Source organism: Eleutherodactylus coqui, chromosome 4 (assembly GCF_035609145.1).
Source record: "Eleutherodactylus coqui strain aEleCoq1 chromosome 4, aEleCoq1.hap1, whole genome shotgun sequence".
Classification (NCBI taxonomy): domain Eukaryota; kingdom Metazoa; phylum Chordata; class Amphibia; order Anura; family Eleutherodactylidae; genus Eleutherodactylus; species Eleutherodactylus coqui.
This window is the reverse complement of record NC_089840.1, coordinates 281,684,862-281,702,077: the sequence shown is the minus strand read 5'-3', so window position 1 is coordinate 281,702,077 and position 17,216 is coordinate 281,684,862. Positions and strand designations below refer to the sequence as shown.

The 17,216-nt window shown below is 45.7% G+C and overlaps 1 protein-coding gene and 1 long non-coding RNA gene across 5 annotated transcripts in view; both read left to right on the top strand.

The window, feature by feature from the left end:
* The window catches only part of LOC136624337 (gastrula zinc finger protein XlCGF57.1-like), a 721,853-nt gene that overhangs the window by 322,428 nt on the left and 382,209 nt on the right, over positions 1-17,216 (top strand). The window contains exon 3 of one of the 4 annotated variants that reach the window (XM_066598272.1): positions 15,357-15,421. The exons of the other annotated variants lie outside the window; for them this stretch is intronic. Coding sequence (XP_066454369.1) covers positions 15,357-15,421 — 65 coding nt within the window. The remainder of the gene's footprint in view (positions 1-15,356; positions 15,422-17,216) is intronic. 4 annotated transcript variants of the gene reach the window in all.
* Positions 10,376-13,767, top strand: LOC136626364 (uncharacterized). Its single transcript, XR_010792648.1, has 2 exons — positions 10,376-10,982; positions 11,014-13,767. It is a non-coding gene; the product is annotated as an uncharacterized lncRNA (long non-coding RNA).

The window sequence follows — 17,216 nt, the reverse complement described above, 5'->3', positions numbered from 1 at the left end:
GCCAGGCTCTTGGGTGCATGATTGGATAGATAAGTGTCTATCTCACTTTTAAGCAGTGGTGTTGTGGATTGGGTGTCTGTGGTGATATTATAGAGTTTATCATAGTAAGCTTTAAATTCCTCTAGGAATAGGTCTCCATTCTCAAATGACCCTTTTTTAAGCTTGTCTCTAAGGGCCAACGAGCGCTGGTCTAAAATCTCAAGGATCTGTTGTCGGATTGATGAGATTTCTGATCTCAGGACTTCGCTTTGTTTGCGTTTGTTAGCAGTTTCCTTGGCTCTCAGAGAGGCTAGTAGGCCCGATAGGGTAGCGGATCTTTTTTTTTTTTTATTCTGGAACCTTGGGAGATTAACACACCTCTTAGGATACATTTAGGTGTCTATCGCTTTATTGGCGCGGGTGTTTGATCTGCTAGATGTGACTCTTTGAAGATTTCAATCTCTGTTCTAATTGCGGCGACACAGATGGGGCCTCTTAGGAGATTATCATTTAGTCTCCAGGACTGGTATCTTGGGGTAGATCACCAGCCCGCAAGACCTCCAAAGACTGGGGAATGGTCCGACCATGATAGGTCTCCGTGTGAGCAGGACGGGGCACTTTCGAGAAGACTATGTGAGATCAGGAGATAATCAATCCTGCTGTAGGAGTTGTGAGCTGCTGAATGAAAAGTGTAGTCCCAAGACTTTGGATGTAGGATTCTCCATAAGTCAACTAGCTGTAGTGTGTCTAATTTTTTCTTAAGAGTCCTGGTTGCCGATCGGGAGACGGAGGACTTACCCGAAGAGGAGTCCACGGCGGGGTCCATTACCATATTGAGGTCTTCACCCAGAATTATTTTTGATCCATCTGCGAAGTTGGTCAGGGCCTTCAGCACTCTTGTTGCAAAAGGTACTTGGTTCTGGTTTGGGAGATAGATAATGGCAAAGGTGATTACAAAGCCTAGTATTTCCAGCTTGAGGAAAATATACCTTCCTCCCAGGTTGATCACTGAATCGATTTGTTGATTCTGGAGGGTTCTGTGAAGGGCGATGCAGACTCCCCCCACCTTTCTGAGGGGGTCAGGGCCATGTAGCCAAGTTGGGTAGTACGAGGAGGAACAGATTGGCACACACCCCGCTTTGAAATGGGTCTCTTGCAACAGAGCCACCATCACCTTTTTTCTGTGGAGATGGTAGAGGAGCTGTCTTCTTTTCTGTGGGCTGTTCAGCCCTTTAGTATTGAATGAGCAAAAGGTTAAATTCGCCATTCAGAATTCAGTATGCGGGTGGGTGGGTGCTTTCTTTCTCTCTTGAATGGGTTGGAGGGGGGAGACGGGCAATGGAATGGCACATGAGGAAAGAGGAAGTGGGGGGAAAACAGAAGGGCGAAACATACAACATAAATGTAAACGAAAAGGGGCCACTGTAGATCCCCTAGAACTAAAGGTCTGCCTAAGCTTGGCAGAAAATAACAGCTTCAACTAGCTGTTAGCCCCAAGTGGGAGAGTGGGGGCTAAGGAGGGGTAGGTTTGGAGCTCCATTATCTGTTGAGAGTGTAAGTGTAGTTCCTGATTATGGACTTCTAGGGTTTCAGTGGTCTTCTCCTGCGCCTCTTCTACTGCCTCTACTCTCTGGCCTATTTGTCGGATCTAGTGCTGCAGGAAAGCCATATCTTCCTTACGGGCGTCTTCCAGTTGCTGGAATAGAGCATCAATGTGGTTCTGGGTCGGTAGAGCCTTGAGGCGTTTTTTCCAATCCCAGTCTTCATCTTCCACCCACTTGGGGGGTGGGGGGTGGGATCTGGGTGGATTGTCTAAGTGTTGATATTTGACTCTCTCTGTTACTGGGTTCCCCCTGGTCGTTTGACCCCTGGGTCGATTTGGGTTTTGTTGCGGCCTGGGAGTCGGTCTGTCTGGGCCTCTTCTGAATAGCGCTTTTTTAGCGGCAGTGGGTCACTTTGCTGCGGCTGAGACATTACTGTAGCTGGCTTGTTGGGGTAAGGGTAAGGGCTGCTTGCGGAGCTTATGGTAGGGCCTCTCTGCCCGGAGTACAATTCTGAGAAACGGTGCGGAGCTGGGGAGCTGAGCAGTGACGTGGAGCCGTGCGTTGGTGGGGAGCGGGCGCTGGTCTGGGGTGAACCTTGTTGTGGGGGTTCTCCCCCATTCTCTGTGTGTTGCGGGAGTCCCTTATTTGGTTTCTCTCCTGCACAGGGCTTACTGCTCGTAGGGGTCGTTGCTGTATCTCTCTGTGGCATTAGGGACCCTTTGGACAAGGGGGGCTGATGTGGGCCTCCTTCCTCCTGTGCTGCATGCTTTTGCTCCTCTTCTCCTGAGGGTTTCTCCATAGTAATGTGAGGGGGGCTACGTGTGCCCCAGGGGACCCCGGCTCTGGGCTGCTTATGTCTGCCCACTCCTCTGTAGCTGGCCTGCAAGCTGCACTCACCGCTCCTGCCGTCTTGGATGCTGTGCCTCTGTCCTGGCTCGCCGCTACTCCCCTCATCCCCCTCTTCACTGCCGCCGGCGAGTGCCTGGGGTTCACTCCCCGCCGTCTCGGAAGCTGTGCCTCTGTCCCGGTTCGCGGCTCCTCTTCTCACTCCCTCCGCGAGGCCGCTGGTGAGTACCGGGGATTCGCTTCCCGCTGCCACAGGTGCTGAGTCTCCGTCCGGCACCCCGCTCCTCCTCTTCTCCCCTGCGTGTGGCCACCGGCGGGTATCGGGGTATCTCTTCCCGCGGACGATTCTCGGCTGTTTTCACTGTTGAGATGTGTCCTACTCCTCCATTAGCTGGCCACGCCCCCCCTGCTAATTTTTTTTTAAACATTTTTGGGGTGTTTTTGTTTTTTAAATGCTGCTCTTCACAGACTCTCCAAAACCTCATCTAAAGCTCCTCTTGTGAATGTAGCCTCACTGCAATGTGATTAACTAATGTAGATATAAGGAGAAATGCACACATTAAGAAGTTATTGTATTCCGTGTATTCTTGTGTGTTGGAAGCTTACTGATCCCCTCAGAGTGATGGTAGAGCTCTAAAACATACCAGCTGTACACAGAGATAGTGATTACAGTGCATTTACCTCCAGTATTAGTGATTATAGAGCAGTTACCTCCAGTATTAGTTATTACAGTGCAGTTACCTCCAGTATTAGTGATTACAGTGCAGTTACCTTCAGTGATCACAGGTTATGTGTCCTCTGATTGTGGTCATCCATTTATCTTCTTTCTCTGGGCCCAGACCGTCATGAAGACTTCTTCCAGCTACGACTAGTCCCTGCACACTCTGTCCATCCTGACACTGCCCCAATTAACCTCTCAGTAACTCCCCTGTAGTACTAATGCATCTTTGTGGTCTGACAAATTAGTAATGTCTCTTTCCCTTTAATTAAGAAGTCCCTTTGTGCCTTCACTAAGCTGTAATGCTGCCTTTGTTGTCCCACTTAGTTATAGTGCCCCCTATGTATCACCCAGAGTGGCTTTGTTCCTAGCATCACCTGACTCAGCCCCCTCTCCATCCTTGCACCCAGCATGTCTGGGGTTTGTGGGACAAGTCAGGTAATGCTGTGAACAGCGTGGCGCTGTGTGGCAGTCCTGTCAGTCAGGAAGACTGAAGATGGCTGATAATGGTGCTAATGAACTGGGGGTCAGCAGTGGGGGCCGAGCAGTGGGGTGTGGAGGGGGCTGTGTTGAGGCTCAGCAGGGGTGCGGAAGGGAAGAGGGGGAAAAACCCGGTAATTGTATTATTATAGCAGATTTTGTATGATGTTACATTGTCTCGTCTTCTTCCCTTTCAGGATCCTCGGCTGTTATCTTCTATATCAGATAATTATCCTGATTGACCCGACAAGGATGGATAGGAACCAGGACAAGATGGCGGAGAGTTTATTCACCCTCACCCTAGAGATACTCTTTCAGATTACAGGAGAGGTGAGAGCAGGGGCATACCTAAAGGCTCAGGGGCCCGGGTGCAAAAGTTCAGCTCAGGGCCTCCCCCACCCCCTGTACCCATGCCTAAATCCTGCACTACAGGAAAACTTGTTTGTAGCCCCTTAGGCCACTATCTCACACCGCTCTTTACCGCTATTAGCACGGCGCCCCGAGCGTCATGCTAACCACCGTACAATGCTCCCATTGACCTTAATGGGGTTACTCAGACCTGAGCTTGAATGCAGTGTTCCTAAAGCCGCGATTTTCGAGAGCTGTCTGTTCTATTTTTGTGTTTTTTAACGTACCGCCTCACGCATCACAATGGTGGGGTGCATTTAGAAGCGCTGTCAAATGTTGTACCATGCGTTCAAAAACTCCGCTAGAACTTGCAGTAAAAATGCCACAATTTAGAACTGCGTTTTCTGAGCGCATGTGTGAGAGCGGCCTTAGGGTGTGTTCATGTTTTTTGTTATACTTTTGAAATAAAATAAAAGAATACATTTTAAAAAACTGCATGCGGTATTCAAAGACCACATACGTTTTTAAGATACCGCATAAAATATAAGAAACTGCAGGTGTTTTTGATGCATTTTTTAATTGTGTGCAAAATGTGCCATTATATACAGTCTATACAGGGAGATGCCTAACTATATAGCAATGATGGACAGATAAGGTAGATAGATAGATGAGAGAGGTAGGTAGATGAGAGTGTGGTAGATGGCTGAGAGGTTCACCATCTTCTCTGTATTTTCATAAGCTGTGAAGATGCTATATTGTGTCTCTAATCTAATCCTCTGGGGGAAGGGAACATTGCTCCTCCCCCCTCCTCCACGAGAATTGAAGGAGCAGTGCTTTGTGTCCAAAAACTGGTCAAACCGGTTTTTAACCAGTTGAAAACCTATCTAGGAATTCCTTTATGTAAAGGGACAGGAAATGGCTGGTTGGAGAGAAACACAGGAAGTATTTCCTTCAGACAACAAGTCAAGAATGAACAGAGCATGCTCAGGGGAAGCTCCTCCCGGGTAAATGATCTCACAGCTACCTCAAAAATACCTCCCTGTGAGAATGACCTACCAGCACACAAAATCATGTAACTGTATCCTAAATTACCTCACTTCCTGATTTAAAACCTTATGTAAACTTTTACCCGCCTAAATAAAAGGAGAACCTTGGCACACATGATTTAGACATGTGCTCTTTTAAAAGGGTCTCCAGGCCTGTACATTATTCCTATCTAATATGGCACCCACAGTATATCAAATAGCGAAAATTGCGCTAACAAGAGAGATAGGTAGGTAGATGAAGAGATAGAGGAGAGAGGTAGGTAAATAGATAAATGACAGAGATAGGTAGGTAGATAGATGAGTTAGGTAGATAGATGAGATAGGTAGGTAGCTAGATGAGAGTTAGATAGGTAGGTAGATGAGCAAGCTTGGTAGATAGATGAGAGTGATAGGTCGTTAGATAGATGAGAGAGACAGATAACTAGATGAGAGCGACAGATCGGTACATACCCCGGACCAGTTCTCTGTGTGAGGAGACCAGCAGGCACAGAGATGCTGTAGACTGTGCAGAAGTGCATGGGTATGACATCATCATCAGCTTCCTCTGTTCCGAGCCATGTTATGTGTGTGCCTGCCTGCCTCTCTCCTCCTGCCTCCTCCTCTTCTGCTCTGCTGTTGTCTGACTCGCACTGTCTGCCGCAGCGTAACAATCACGCGGCTGGCAGTACGACAAGCCGGTAATGCACTGTATGTGCATTTGTATATGGCGGAGGGTGGCCTCTGGGCCCCCTCTGTGCAGGCACCGCATCGCTATTGCGACCCCTGCGACCATGAACGGTATGTCAGTGGGTGAGAGATTCTGAGTATGACGTCACGTTCCATCATTCTTATCTATGTCAGTCTCTGGTCACATCTACGTCAGAGGACTTACTGCCAATTCAGTCCTTCTGCCACCTTCATATGAAGCATGATTACTACGGGCTTTCCACAGTGGTAGCTTGCAGCTATTACACAGTAAATACGCAGGGGCCAAATCCACATCTAAGCCCGCCTGCACACAAAGAGGTTGATTTCTGTATGCGGTAGCCCACAGTGGAGTCTGACCCTGTGCCCGGCCGGCATCTGCTTGTACCTGTCTGTTCTGTTCTTCATCTATACTGTGGATGGTCCACACGACTTACTGTCGGACATGCGCTGTACAGCTTTTTTTTTCTCAATTTTTTCCCCCACACCGTCGCTAGGTGATGAATTGGAATCTGTGACCTGCCTGCAATGTCAGTTGCGGATGGACCACGGGTCGAGCAGCTTCCATTGACTTAAATGGAAGCCATCCATGCAGACATCACACGAAAATGAAAAGTGCTGCGATATTTCCTCCGCTCGTGGAAACCGCAATTTGTTCTGTGCAGGAAAAAGCGTTTTTCCGTAGCATGCTATGGATGGTATTTGGTGCAGACATCGGCCATGGAGTCTGTTAAGAAAATTGTAGATCAATGTATCAGTTAATTATTCTATATTGCATTGTAGAGCATGATACTGGTATGAGTAGTTAAAGGGTTAAATATAACCCTTCTTTAGGCCTCCATGTCTTCTCAGGAAAGATGATAGTCTACTAGACCCCCCATGTATGCATATCTATAGACAGGAAGCTACACACTACAGGGGGTAAGTCTGTAAAGTATTACATGCATTCCTTTCTCCTGAATTCATAGTGGTCTCATTGTATGTAATAGATACACCCTAGAAGGTGTAACCTATGTTAAGCATTTTTTATTTTAGCCTATCATATATTCTATCCATCTTGAAGGTATATACTTTTGCTATGATGTCATTTAGGCTATATATGCTTTGTCCACCTCAGAATAAAGCAGAAAATCACTTGATACCATAAAAAGTTGGTTTGATTTGAATTTCTCCTGGGCCCAGACTTCTGCACGGGATCTGGGATCGTTTCTCTTTGATAACACATAAATTCTCCTTACATTTTTGGTCCTTCGAGCCGGAAACACTCACTGCAGAGGGAGAGGACAGCCTGGCTGTGAAAAGGTGGGTCTGAAGTACTCTCCGATCATTAAAAGACCTCCGTCTTGCTTAGACGTAATTAGAGGCCAGTCGGGCATCCTGTCTGAAACAGTGACGTTTTTCCGAACTAGCCGGAGAATTTGGAAGCCTCCCAGATAACGTGTAGTAAGTATAACAATGGTTGAACTTCTCTTCTCTCTTCTTCTTCTTCTTCTGTATACTTTAGTGTTAGTAGAATTTACAATGTGTATTGTAAATGAGAGGCAATCATAGACGAAGGGACAATAGCAGTAGTCTATGTGAAATGTGTAAGGTAAATGAGAAGTATAGACGAATGGGTTGCCAAAGGGGCAATAGCAGTAGTCTATGTGAGACCATAGCCATTGTGAGAAGGCTACAGGAAAGAATTAACTCCGTGCGACACGTAAAAAGTGGTTAGATGACGTCATGGGACACAGGGGTGTCCAGGAACTTTACTTCTTATCTTTCTATTACTTTCTCTTTGATATTGTGTTATAGAGTAACTAAGAATATGAAGAGGGCGGCCGCCTACTAACATAATGTACTATTTGTATTGTTGTCTTATATTGCATGAAGCGAATGTGTGAGTGATTGAGATGAGTGGAATAAATAAATAAATTAAGAGTTCCTAGTTGTAAAGAATTATGTGATAAAATATGGACAAAATCAGCTAAAAGATCAGCAGAAATACGGATTATCCGCTGCTGAAGTCTGGTTAAAAGAAGCCCAAACCCGCCATACTCATATAAAAATAGACGCCCGACAGTTTGATGAACAATTTAGAGGGTTAATGAGAAGTTATAAATTGAATGGGGAAGAATGTGATGCGATGGTTCAGGAAAGTCAGAGAGGTCATTGGACAGCGAGAGGACATGGAAGTAGAGGTAGAGGGAGAAGCAGAGGTCGGGTGCCGTTCAGGGACTCAATTGTGTGTTGGAATTGTGGGAAATCTGGTCATATTGCCCGAGGATGTCCAGAGAACGAATACTCTCGGACACCTTGGAAAAAAATGACTAGAAGAGGTGGATGTACAACACTTGGAGGATCTCATGGCAATCTCCACTGCCTGAGATAGATCTCCAGGTGAATGGGCGGATGATTACTTTCCTGGTGGGCTCAGGAGCGACCAGGACATTAATACATCCCAATATGTAGCCAATGTTAAATGTAGTAATAGTCATATCCTGGTAAGAGGGGTTAATGGCCGGACCCACAGGGAATCCCTCTCTGAACCAGTTATAACAGACCTAGAGACAAATAAGCCTGTGAAATGTCAGATTATATAGTCTTGAATATGTCCAGTAAATGTGTTGTGATGAGATATTATGATAAAATTAGGTATACCTTCACCAGAGTACCTCAGGGCTGCTGTGAATCTACAACAATTGTCTCCCAGGCTATGTCAGCACACTTAGCCCAGTCCCAGCCTCTTAGAGGTAGTCAGCTACTACTGTATGTTGGTAGCTAGCAGCAGACAGTGGAGAGAATTGTGGGGGGGACACAGTCGCACTCTTGAGGTTTATTTATGAGCAAGGCCATAAAGTAAACAGGTAGAAACTCCAATATTGTCAGCAAACGGTTAAATATTTGGGGTATAACCTGTCAGATGAAGGTAGGCAAGCAATTCTGGAGGTCCCAAAACTATGAGCAAATGATGTCCTCTTTGGGAATGACAATGTTACGTGTGCTGCTGGGATTTGTTGTTCTATTGTGTTTCCAGCAGCACAGCACTCACAGGGTTAATGATTGAGCTGGCTGGGTGTGGTACTGTCTGCTAGCCAATCCCCTGGTCAGTCTATATGGCCCCTCAGGTGGGCAGTCATGAATGCTTGTCTGGTGAGGTTTGCAGTGTGATCAGGTTCATGTCCATTTGTACGTTTATATTCTGTCAGTTTTGTGTTAGCTTGCTGTGTGTCCTGCTATCTGTGTCCTGTCCTGTTGCAGCGTGCGGTGTGAATGTTGTCCGGTTCTGCTGGACTCCTGGTTAGTGTAGGGACTAGCAGTATAACCAGGAGCCATGAAGTGGCCTGCTAGCTTTCAACATCTTGTACAACATGTCAACTAATACCTGGTATTTATCTTCAGCTTCCAATCTGTTACTAGTGGTTGTATGTTGTATGCGGTGTATTCTGGGTCTGTCATGTGGCATGTGAATGCATCCTGTTCTGGTGTGTGGCTCCTAGGATCAGCTAGGGCCCAGATCCGAAGACCGCTGGGCTGCCCTTATTAGGGCAATGTCCCCGCTTAGGTAGGGCCACTGTCATCCTCCCTTGTAGCACAGGGTCAATTGCCTGAAACCGGTGTGAGTCCCGTGTGACCCTGGTGATACCCGTGTGCGTCCCCTTTGGTCATGATCATGTGGGTTCCGTGCTTTGCCTGCCCACACGATCGTAACAGACAAACTTCTGCAGATCCTGGATCCCAAATTCTGCATCTCTGACAGCGCTTCTTACCAGACTCTGGTGGGCACATCAGTCTGGGGGGCTGCTGAACTACAGCAAGCCCTTTGTGCTAACTGTTGACTCAGGAGAAGGATATATCACCTCTGTGTTAACTCAAGAACACGGTGGGAAGCAGACTAGATCCAGTGGCCGAGCGCTCCCAGCCTGTGTACAAGCGGTAGTCAGACCTTCTGCCACTATAGTGCTGTCCCCCCACACACTGAGTACCGCACGCAGTTAGTTATACTCGTATCTTAGTCCTTCTAAACATCCCCCTGCAGGACACTACTACTCACAGCCACACCTGACAACCTAGGGATGTACTACGCTCCATCCATTTACCTTACTGCCTATTTCTTCAGACGGTCCCCCATACAACTGTCTAGGAGAGATGGCACATGAGGTGTTACTCAGACCAGATCTGCAGGAGGTATCTCTTGTAGATGCTGAATACACTCTTTGTAGATGGGCTGTACATCTCCGTTAAAAAAAAAAAAAGCTATCTTACCTAAATTGTTCTTCAGATGTGCAGCAGTTTTGAGCCATGGCCTGTGTCATGTCTCAACAGGGGGGATGGTAGCACTCATATGGACAGTGTTCACAGCCTAGGGGTTTACAAACTACTCTAAAAAAAATTTTTTTGGTCTTGTATTATTTGTGCTAAACAATGCAGAAGGGAGTATAAGACCAGGAGGGGGCGCCGTCCGACACATGGGGGATGCTGGGAGAGCGCGGAGTGTAACTTCTATAGAAGGAGTGACGAGCGCCATACTGGTAGATCTGCTCCCTGACCTACTGACTGCAATCCCTGCTAGCCGTCATAAACCGCTCCTGCAGTCACACCGTTTCTGCCATCACACGGCTAAATGTCTGACCATTGTCTATGTGTATAGCATCCCCCACTCTCCACTTCGCCATACCGTGCACATCTCCAGCTCTCCATACCGTGCACATCTCCAGCCCTTTACCTCCTGTACCCCCCATTACCTGTAGTATGTAAGCTCGTTGGAGCAGGACCCTCACCCCTATTGTTTCCATCAGCTGATTACTATGTAACCGTGGTTCTGTAATGTTTGTATTGTCTTTCTGTAACCCCCCTGTCTATGTAAGCGCTGCGGGATATGTTGGTGCTATACACAAAGATTATTATAGATGTGTGTCAGATGAGGGACTTGTTGGCATTGCACACAAAGGGGTAAGGCGTGGCTAGATGCTTGCCTGGCTTGATCGTACTCCTAGTCAGGCCACGTCTCTGGTGGCCATCTTAGTGCTAGTCATGGCCTGCGGCCATTTTAGTACCTGCTGTAATACCTTCGGCCGCCGCCCAGGTGCCATCTTGGCTCCTTACATCCCATAGCTGTACCTTCTACCTGGCATCCCAATGCTTGTACTTGTAGTATACAACACCAGTGATTAGTGCCTTCTCTGAACTGCATAGGAATAGTCAGAAGCCTCCATCACTGTCCTCTGTGTGTTGATGATATGTTGTCTACCTGAGGTGTGTGCTATAAGATGGGGTCAGTATGATACTGCGGGATATTTAGTCGTAGCAGAGGAATATGTAAGGTCTCCTTCAGATAAGTGTCAGAGGGGACAGGTTGCTATGGGTGACGGTAGTGAGGGGACAGGTTGCTATGGGTGACAGTGTTGCTGACAAGGACCAGGGATAGTAGGCAGCCGGACAGAAGGGATGATTACATGATGCAGACAGTCCTGGGATCACACAGTGAAGGAATGAAGGTTTACAGTAGTATTAGATGAAGATGACCACGGCCTGAGTGCTGCTCTGTGTGCTGGGGTCAGCTCACAAATGGTTACATCCTCTGTTACATGGGAATGCTTCTTTCACCCTCACCCCCACCTTTTAGCTTTAGAGTTCAGTGAGAAAAAGGGAGGGGGGGAGTGTGACTGACTCTAGCCATGCTCTGCTTGCTTGATATGAATAGACCTGTAATGAAGATGATCAGGAATGAAGTTTAGTATAAACCTGTGTGAACAGGGAACGTCCATTCTTGCTGTTATTTGTGTACATGTCAGTTCTGTGATTGGTTTGCAGTGATTTTGATTGTTAAATGGTGTTTTCAATGTGATAATGTCATGTAAGATATAATAATAATGAAGTTGTTGATAATGTGAGAGCTGAGTGTCCCTATTACGGGAAGGATAGCACAAGGATGCTGCAGTTAGCTGAAGGAGTCCAGCCACAGCTAAAGCTCTGTTTATCTTACTCCATCACCTCTCCCTGATAAGAGAAATTCCTGAGGGGGGTTGTTAAGGTTGGAGGATCAAGCGACTGCAGATGATTGGAGTAGTAGTAGTTGTGTGAATCTTTATGTTATGCAGTAAATATTGTGTATAGAGAATTATATGTTATTAATAATAATAATAATTATATGAGATGGGAAGACTTGACCGAATGATAGATAAAAGTTAATGACAAGTCTTCAAGCTGTGATGAACGTAAAATGTGTGATTAAGCTTCTTCACTGTACCTACCCCCCACAGATAAGTGATCCATGTTATACATTGAGTTTGCTGTTTCCACCTGTGAGCGGGGACCAAATACCTGCTGCTGCCTCTGATCCTGGGGTTATGCTTGCTTCGCGCTACCTGGTAATGGGACCAAGGCAGACTACGGGAGACTGCCTGAGGGATGCTGTGCGGAGAGGAGAACCGTAAGGGCACGCTGTCTCTGGGATATGGCCTGAGCTACAGAGGGCACACACAGACGTGTGATGGTTGTGTGGTGACCGGGCCTAGAACAGGTGCCAGGTACAGCCCCTAACGGGATTGTGCTTGGTACAACTGATAATGCCTATATACCTCATGACCTCCGAGGGCAACAGCAAGGGCCGTGTCTGGAGAACTAGGAACACCTCTCCCAAAGGTTCCTCTGACCCATCGGGGTCCCAAGGGGGGTACCGGACGAGTATGGGACGAGAAATCGGATGGCTGCAGGGGCTTTGAGTCTCTTCTCGTATGGTGGGTAACAGTGAATAAAGATGTAGACCGGATTAATTACACATACTATAACCAACAGAGATTTGTTAATTATACAAGAGATGCAATCAAGGGCCTAGAGGAACAACTAGGACCTACCTTACACTCATTGCATGGCAAAATAGAATGGCTCTTGTTATGTTACTAGCAGAGTTTGTAAAATGATTGGAGGATATTGTTGTACTATCATTGCTAATAACACGGCACCAGATGATACCTGAGCATTGGAAGGGTTAAATGCATAATAAAATGAACTAGCTGATAACTCTGGCATAGACGATCCATTCACAGACTGGTTGGAAAACTTGTTCGGACACTGGTCACAAGTATATACTCCACATTAGTCTCTATGTCAGTATTTGCCTCCATTCTAGTACTCTGCGGTTGTTGTTGTATTCCATGTATTCGAGGACTGTTACAAAACCTTATTAACACTTCCATCACCAAAACTATGTTCCAAAATATACAAGATGACGAAGAACAGGATGATTTACTGGGTCAGGTGACCACCTTTTATGACAAGTGATGGTTAAAAGTTCTATGAAGGAAGCGCCATTTTTCTTTGATGATTTTGAAGTGTGACATTTTGATTCCAGTGCGTTCTGATTGTACCGGAGGATCGCTCTAATAACTGATGGACACTTGGATAAGTAAGATTTTCTATCATGATGGACAATCATTTATATATGAAGAAAGGAGCATCAATCTCATAATAAATCAAGGCCAAGCTTCTCTTGGAGGCGGGCCTAATTGTGGGTACAATTGGTGGAATGACTTATATATATATATATATATCAATGTAATGCTTTTATATGAAATAATTATATACTTAGTCTTGAAGTGTGAACCCAGGCGTCCTGGTAATAAAGCTTCGGGCCGTAGCCAGGGGGTCTGTGGTAGAGTCATTATATATGTGTATTACTGTTATACTGTGTTGATGTATTGATCTAAAGTGGGGAATGTTAAGAAAATTGTAGATCAATGTATCAGTTAATTATTCTATATTGCATTGTAGAGCATGATACTGGTATGAGTAGTTAAAGGGTTAAATATAACCCTTCTTTAGGCCTCCATGTCTTCTCAGGAAAGATGATAGTCTACTAGACCCCCCATGTATGCATATCTATAGACAGGAAGCTACACACTACAGGGGGTAAGTCTGTAAAGTATTACATGCATTCCTTTCTCCTGAATTCATAGTGGTCTCATTGTATGTAATAGATACACCCTAGAAGGTGTAACCTATGTTAAGCATTTTTTATTTTAGCCTATCATATATTCTATCCATCTTGAAGGTATATACTTTTGCTATGATGTCATTTAGGCTATATATGCTTTGTCCACCTCAGAATAAAGCAGAAAATCACTTGATACCATAAAAAGTTGGTTTGATTTGAATTTCTCCTGGGCCCAGACTTCTGCACGGGATCTGGGATCGTTTCTCTTTGATAACACATAAATTCTCCTTACAGAGTCCTTAATGCAAATCCGTTCGTGTGCAGGTGGCCTAAATGGCTCGTATTATGCTGCAACTTACTTGCCAAACTTCTGTGGATTTTATCCTTTGTTCTTCAGGTGTTCAAAATCCGCAGCATAAATCCGTAGTATAAATAGTCTCGCTGCGGATTTAGAAGCTGCCGCAGTTCTCAAAGACTAAGTAGATTTGTTATAGAAAATACCGGCACCGCGTGAAAGACATTTTATAAATCTCCCCCGCATGGCCTGTACTGTAAATGCTGCAGCCAAGTGTGAAGACGGCCGGAATGCTGGAAACTATTGCAGCTGGTAAAATGCCGAACAGCCAACAGAATAGAACTGTCAGGGTAATCAATCAGTACAGCATCAGTCAAAACCCACCCTAATGTCCCGTTGTCGACAGTAAAGGAAAAACACCACAGACAGGTCTGGTATGCTTCCCTGTACGGGAGTAATGGCGAACACTTTACTGGCTTACACAGGGCTTTATACCCTCCTGTTGCTACACAAAGCATAGAGCATCTCATTGGTCCAGATATATAGCATCACCATATATGTCCATAATACTGTCCATAGCAAAAGTTAATCAGACAGGCGGCTGTATCAATCACATGTTCCTTATTCATAGCAGACACTTCTCTTTTTCTCCTCAGTCCTTCGAGCAAGATGTTGCAAGTTCCTTAAACTGCCAAGCTAATCGCCGTTGTATCTTGTTCCTCTTTGTAATTTTCGAAGAAACAGTCTTCTCCGCCTTGCAGAAGCCTTTGTCGTATCTGATATGATTTTTTAAGAATGCATATTACATATATTGAATATTAAGTTTTTTGTCACAAAGCATTGCATAGAATTTGCACGCAGGTCTAAAGATATGAAAACATATAGCAATATATACACGTGCCCTCACAGAACAACAGAACTGATAAACACAGATGTGAAGAGCCGACATAACTGCCGGACCAGACTGGGAGGACTCTAGAAATGTCTGCAGGGATATTTATGGATGTATCTCCCCATAAACAGGATTACACGGTAGTGAAGAAAACTTCTAGTGATGGCTGTCAGGCCCCGGTGTCTGATGGATGGGGAAGACCCCTGAGCCCAATCACAGGGCCTCCACCTCGCCCCCTGATACTTGAGGAGATCAAGGAGCAGAAGATCCTAGAACTCACCAACAAGATGATTGAGCTGCTGACTGGAAAGGTGATGCTGCTGGGAATGCTGGGACATTATACAGTAACACTATGGCGGTATAACGTGTCTGGTTGATGACGGTATCATTGTGTTGTCAGGTTCCTATTAGGTGTCAGGACTTCACTGTCTTTTTCTCCATGGAGGAGTGGAGGTATTTAGAAGGACACAAGGATCTGTACAAGGACATCATGATGGAGGACCACCAGCCCCCCCTATCACCAGGTAATAGACAGGACTAAATCCACATGGCCTTTATTATTTGTATGTAGAGAATGAATTCAGTGGCTGTCTGTGTTTTCTGCAGGTAGATCCAGTAAGAGAGCAGCAGCGGAGAGATGTCCCCGGCCTCTTCTTCCACAGGATGATCAGGTAGATGGAGAGAAGGTCTCATGAAATCTTCCCTCTGGTCTGTAGGACGGCTGGGAAGGTCTTGTGTTTAGTCTTATTATATGATTGATACTTGTGTAATGAGAAAGCTGGAGATGGCAGGATTACAGCCGACCGCAGACATTAGATCTCCGCATCTTATCACTATTTTCTGGTTCTGGAGACTTCTGGTTGGAATAAAGAAGTAACAGGTTGGAGTTATACAGGAGACCTGTAGCTATTTGGCCCGGATCACTACTGCTGTCATGTCATTCCGGCTCCTCATACTAATTAATGACCTTTTCTGGCCATATAAAACCTTCCACACGACTTCTCCAACTGTGTGATGACTTTTTCAATATTTATTTCACAGCTGGTGAAACTGGAGGAAGATCTGATCCCCATTGATGCTACAGAGACACATGTGAGGGGGGATCAGCCGTGTAAGGAGGAGTTTCCTACAGATGACCCCCCAGGTGAGACTACATGTAGAGAAGAGTCTGTGTTGTCAGGGTTTTCAGCTGTATATTCCCTTATTCAGCCAAAATATATATATATAAAGGCAAAAGCCCTCACTGACTGACTGACTCGCCACTAGTTCTCTAACTTCCCGATGTCGGACAAACATGAAATTTGGCACAACGATTTTTTAGGTCCAAAATAGGAAAAGGAGTCATTACTCGATTATATAATGTTAAGTGCAAAAAATAAGTTACCCCCTATGTTATATTACTTCCCGGAGTCGTACAAGCGTGAATTTTGGCATGAACATTCTTTGGGTTGTAAGTAGGAAAAATCAAGTGTTGGCAACTTGATTATTCAATTCAAAGTGCAAAAGTAAGTGCCCTATATGTAATGTAACTAATAGAGATGAGCGAGTGTACTCGTCCGAGCTTGATGCTCGTTCGAGTATTAGCGTGTTCGAGATGTTCGTTACTCGAGGCGAGCACCACGCGATGTTCGAGTTACTTTCACTTTCATCTCTGAGACATTTGCGCGCTTTTCTGACCAATAGAAAGACATGGAAGGCATTACAACTTCCTCCTGTGACGTTCTAGCCCTATACCACCCCCCTGCAGTGAGTGGCTGGGGAGATCAGGTGTCACCGGAGTATTAAAATTTGCCCCGCCCGCGGCTCGCCACACACGCATTCTGACATAGATCAGGGAAAGTGTTGCTGATGCTGCTGCTTCTATAGGGAGAGTGTTAGGTGTTATTTTAGGCTTGAAGAACCCCAACGGTCCTTCTTAGGGCCACATCTGACCGTGTGCAGTACTGTTGAGGCTGCTTTTAGCAGTTTTGCACAATTTTTTTGTATATCGGGCGTGCAGACCATTGCGTCCTCAGTCTGCAGTCATTTTACTCAGTATAGGGGCAGTACTGGTGAGGAAGGGACAGTTGGAAAGGTGAAAGAGATATACTGTCTATATAGGCAGAGGGCTAATATGCAGCTAAGCGTTACAGCAGGCTTGCGCAAAATTGTTTCCTGGCTCTGCTGTGCCCGTTACATCACCGCCGTGATAGCGCCAGAGGGAAACAGTAAACATAATATACGCTGCATACAGTATCTGTCTGCTGTTTCAGCTCACCATTTAAAAAAAGGGAAGCCAAATACTTAAGGCGTACCACTGCCCTTTGGCGACTTGACTGCTTCTGCGCTGTGAATTCCACTAGCTGAGTGATACGCACCTACGTCTCACTACAGGCGTGCGCAAAATTGTTTCCCTGCTCTGCTGTCTCCGTTACATCACCGCCGTGATAGCGCCAGAGGGAAAGAGTAAACATAATATACGCTGCA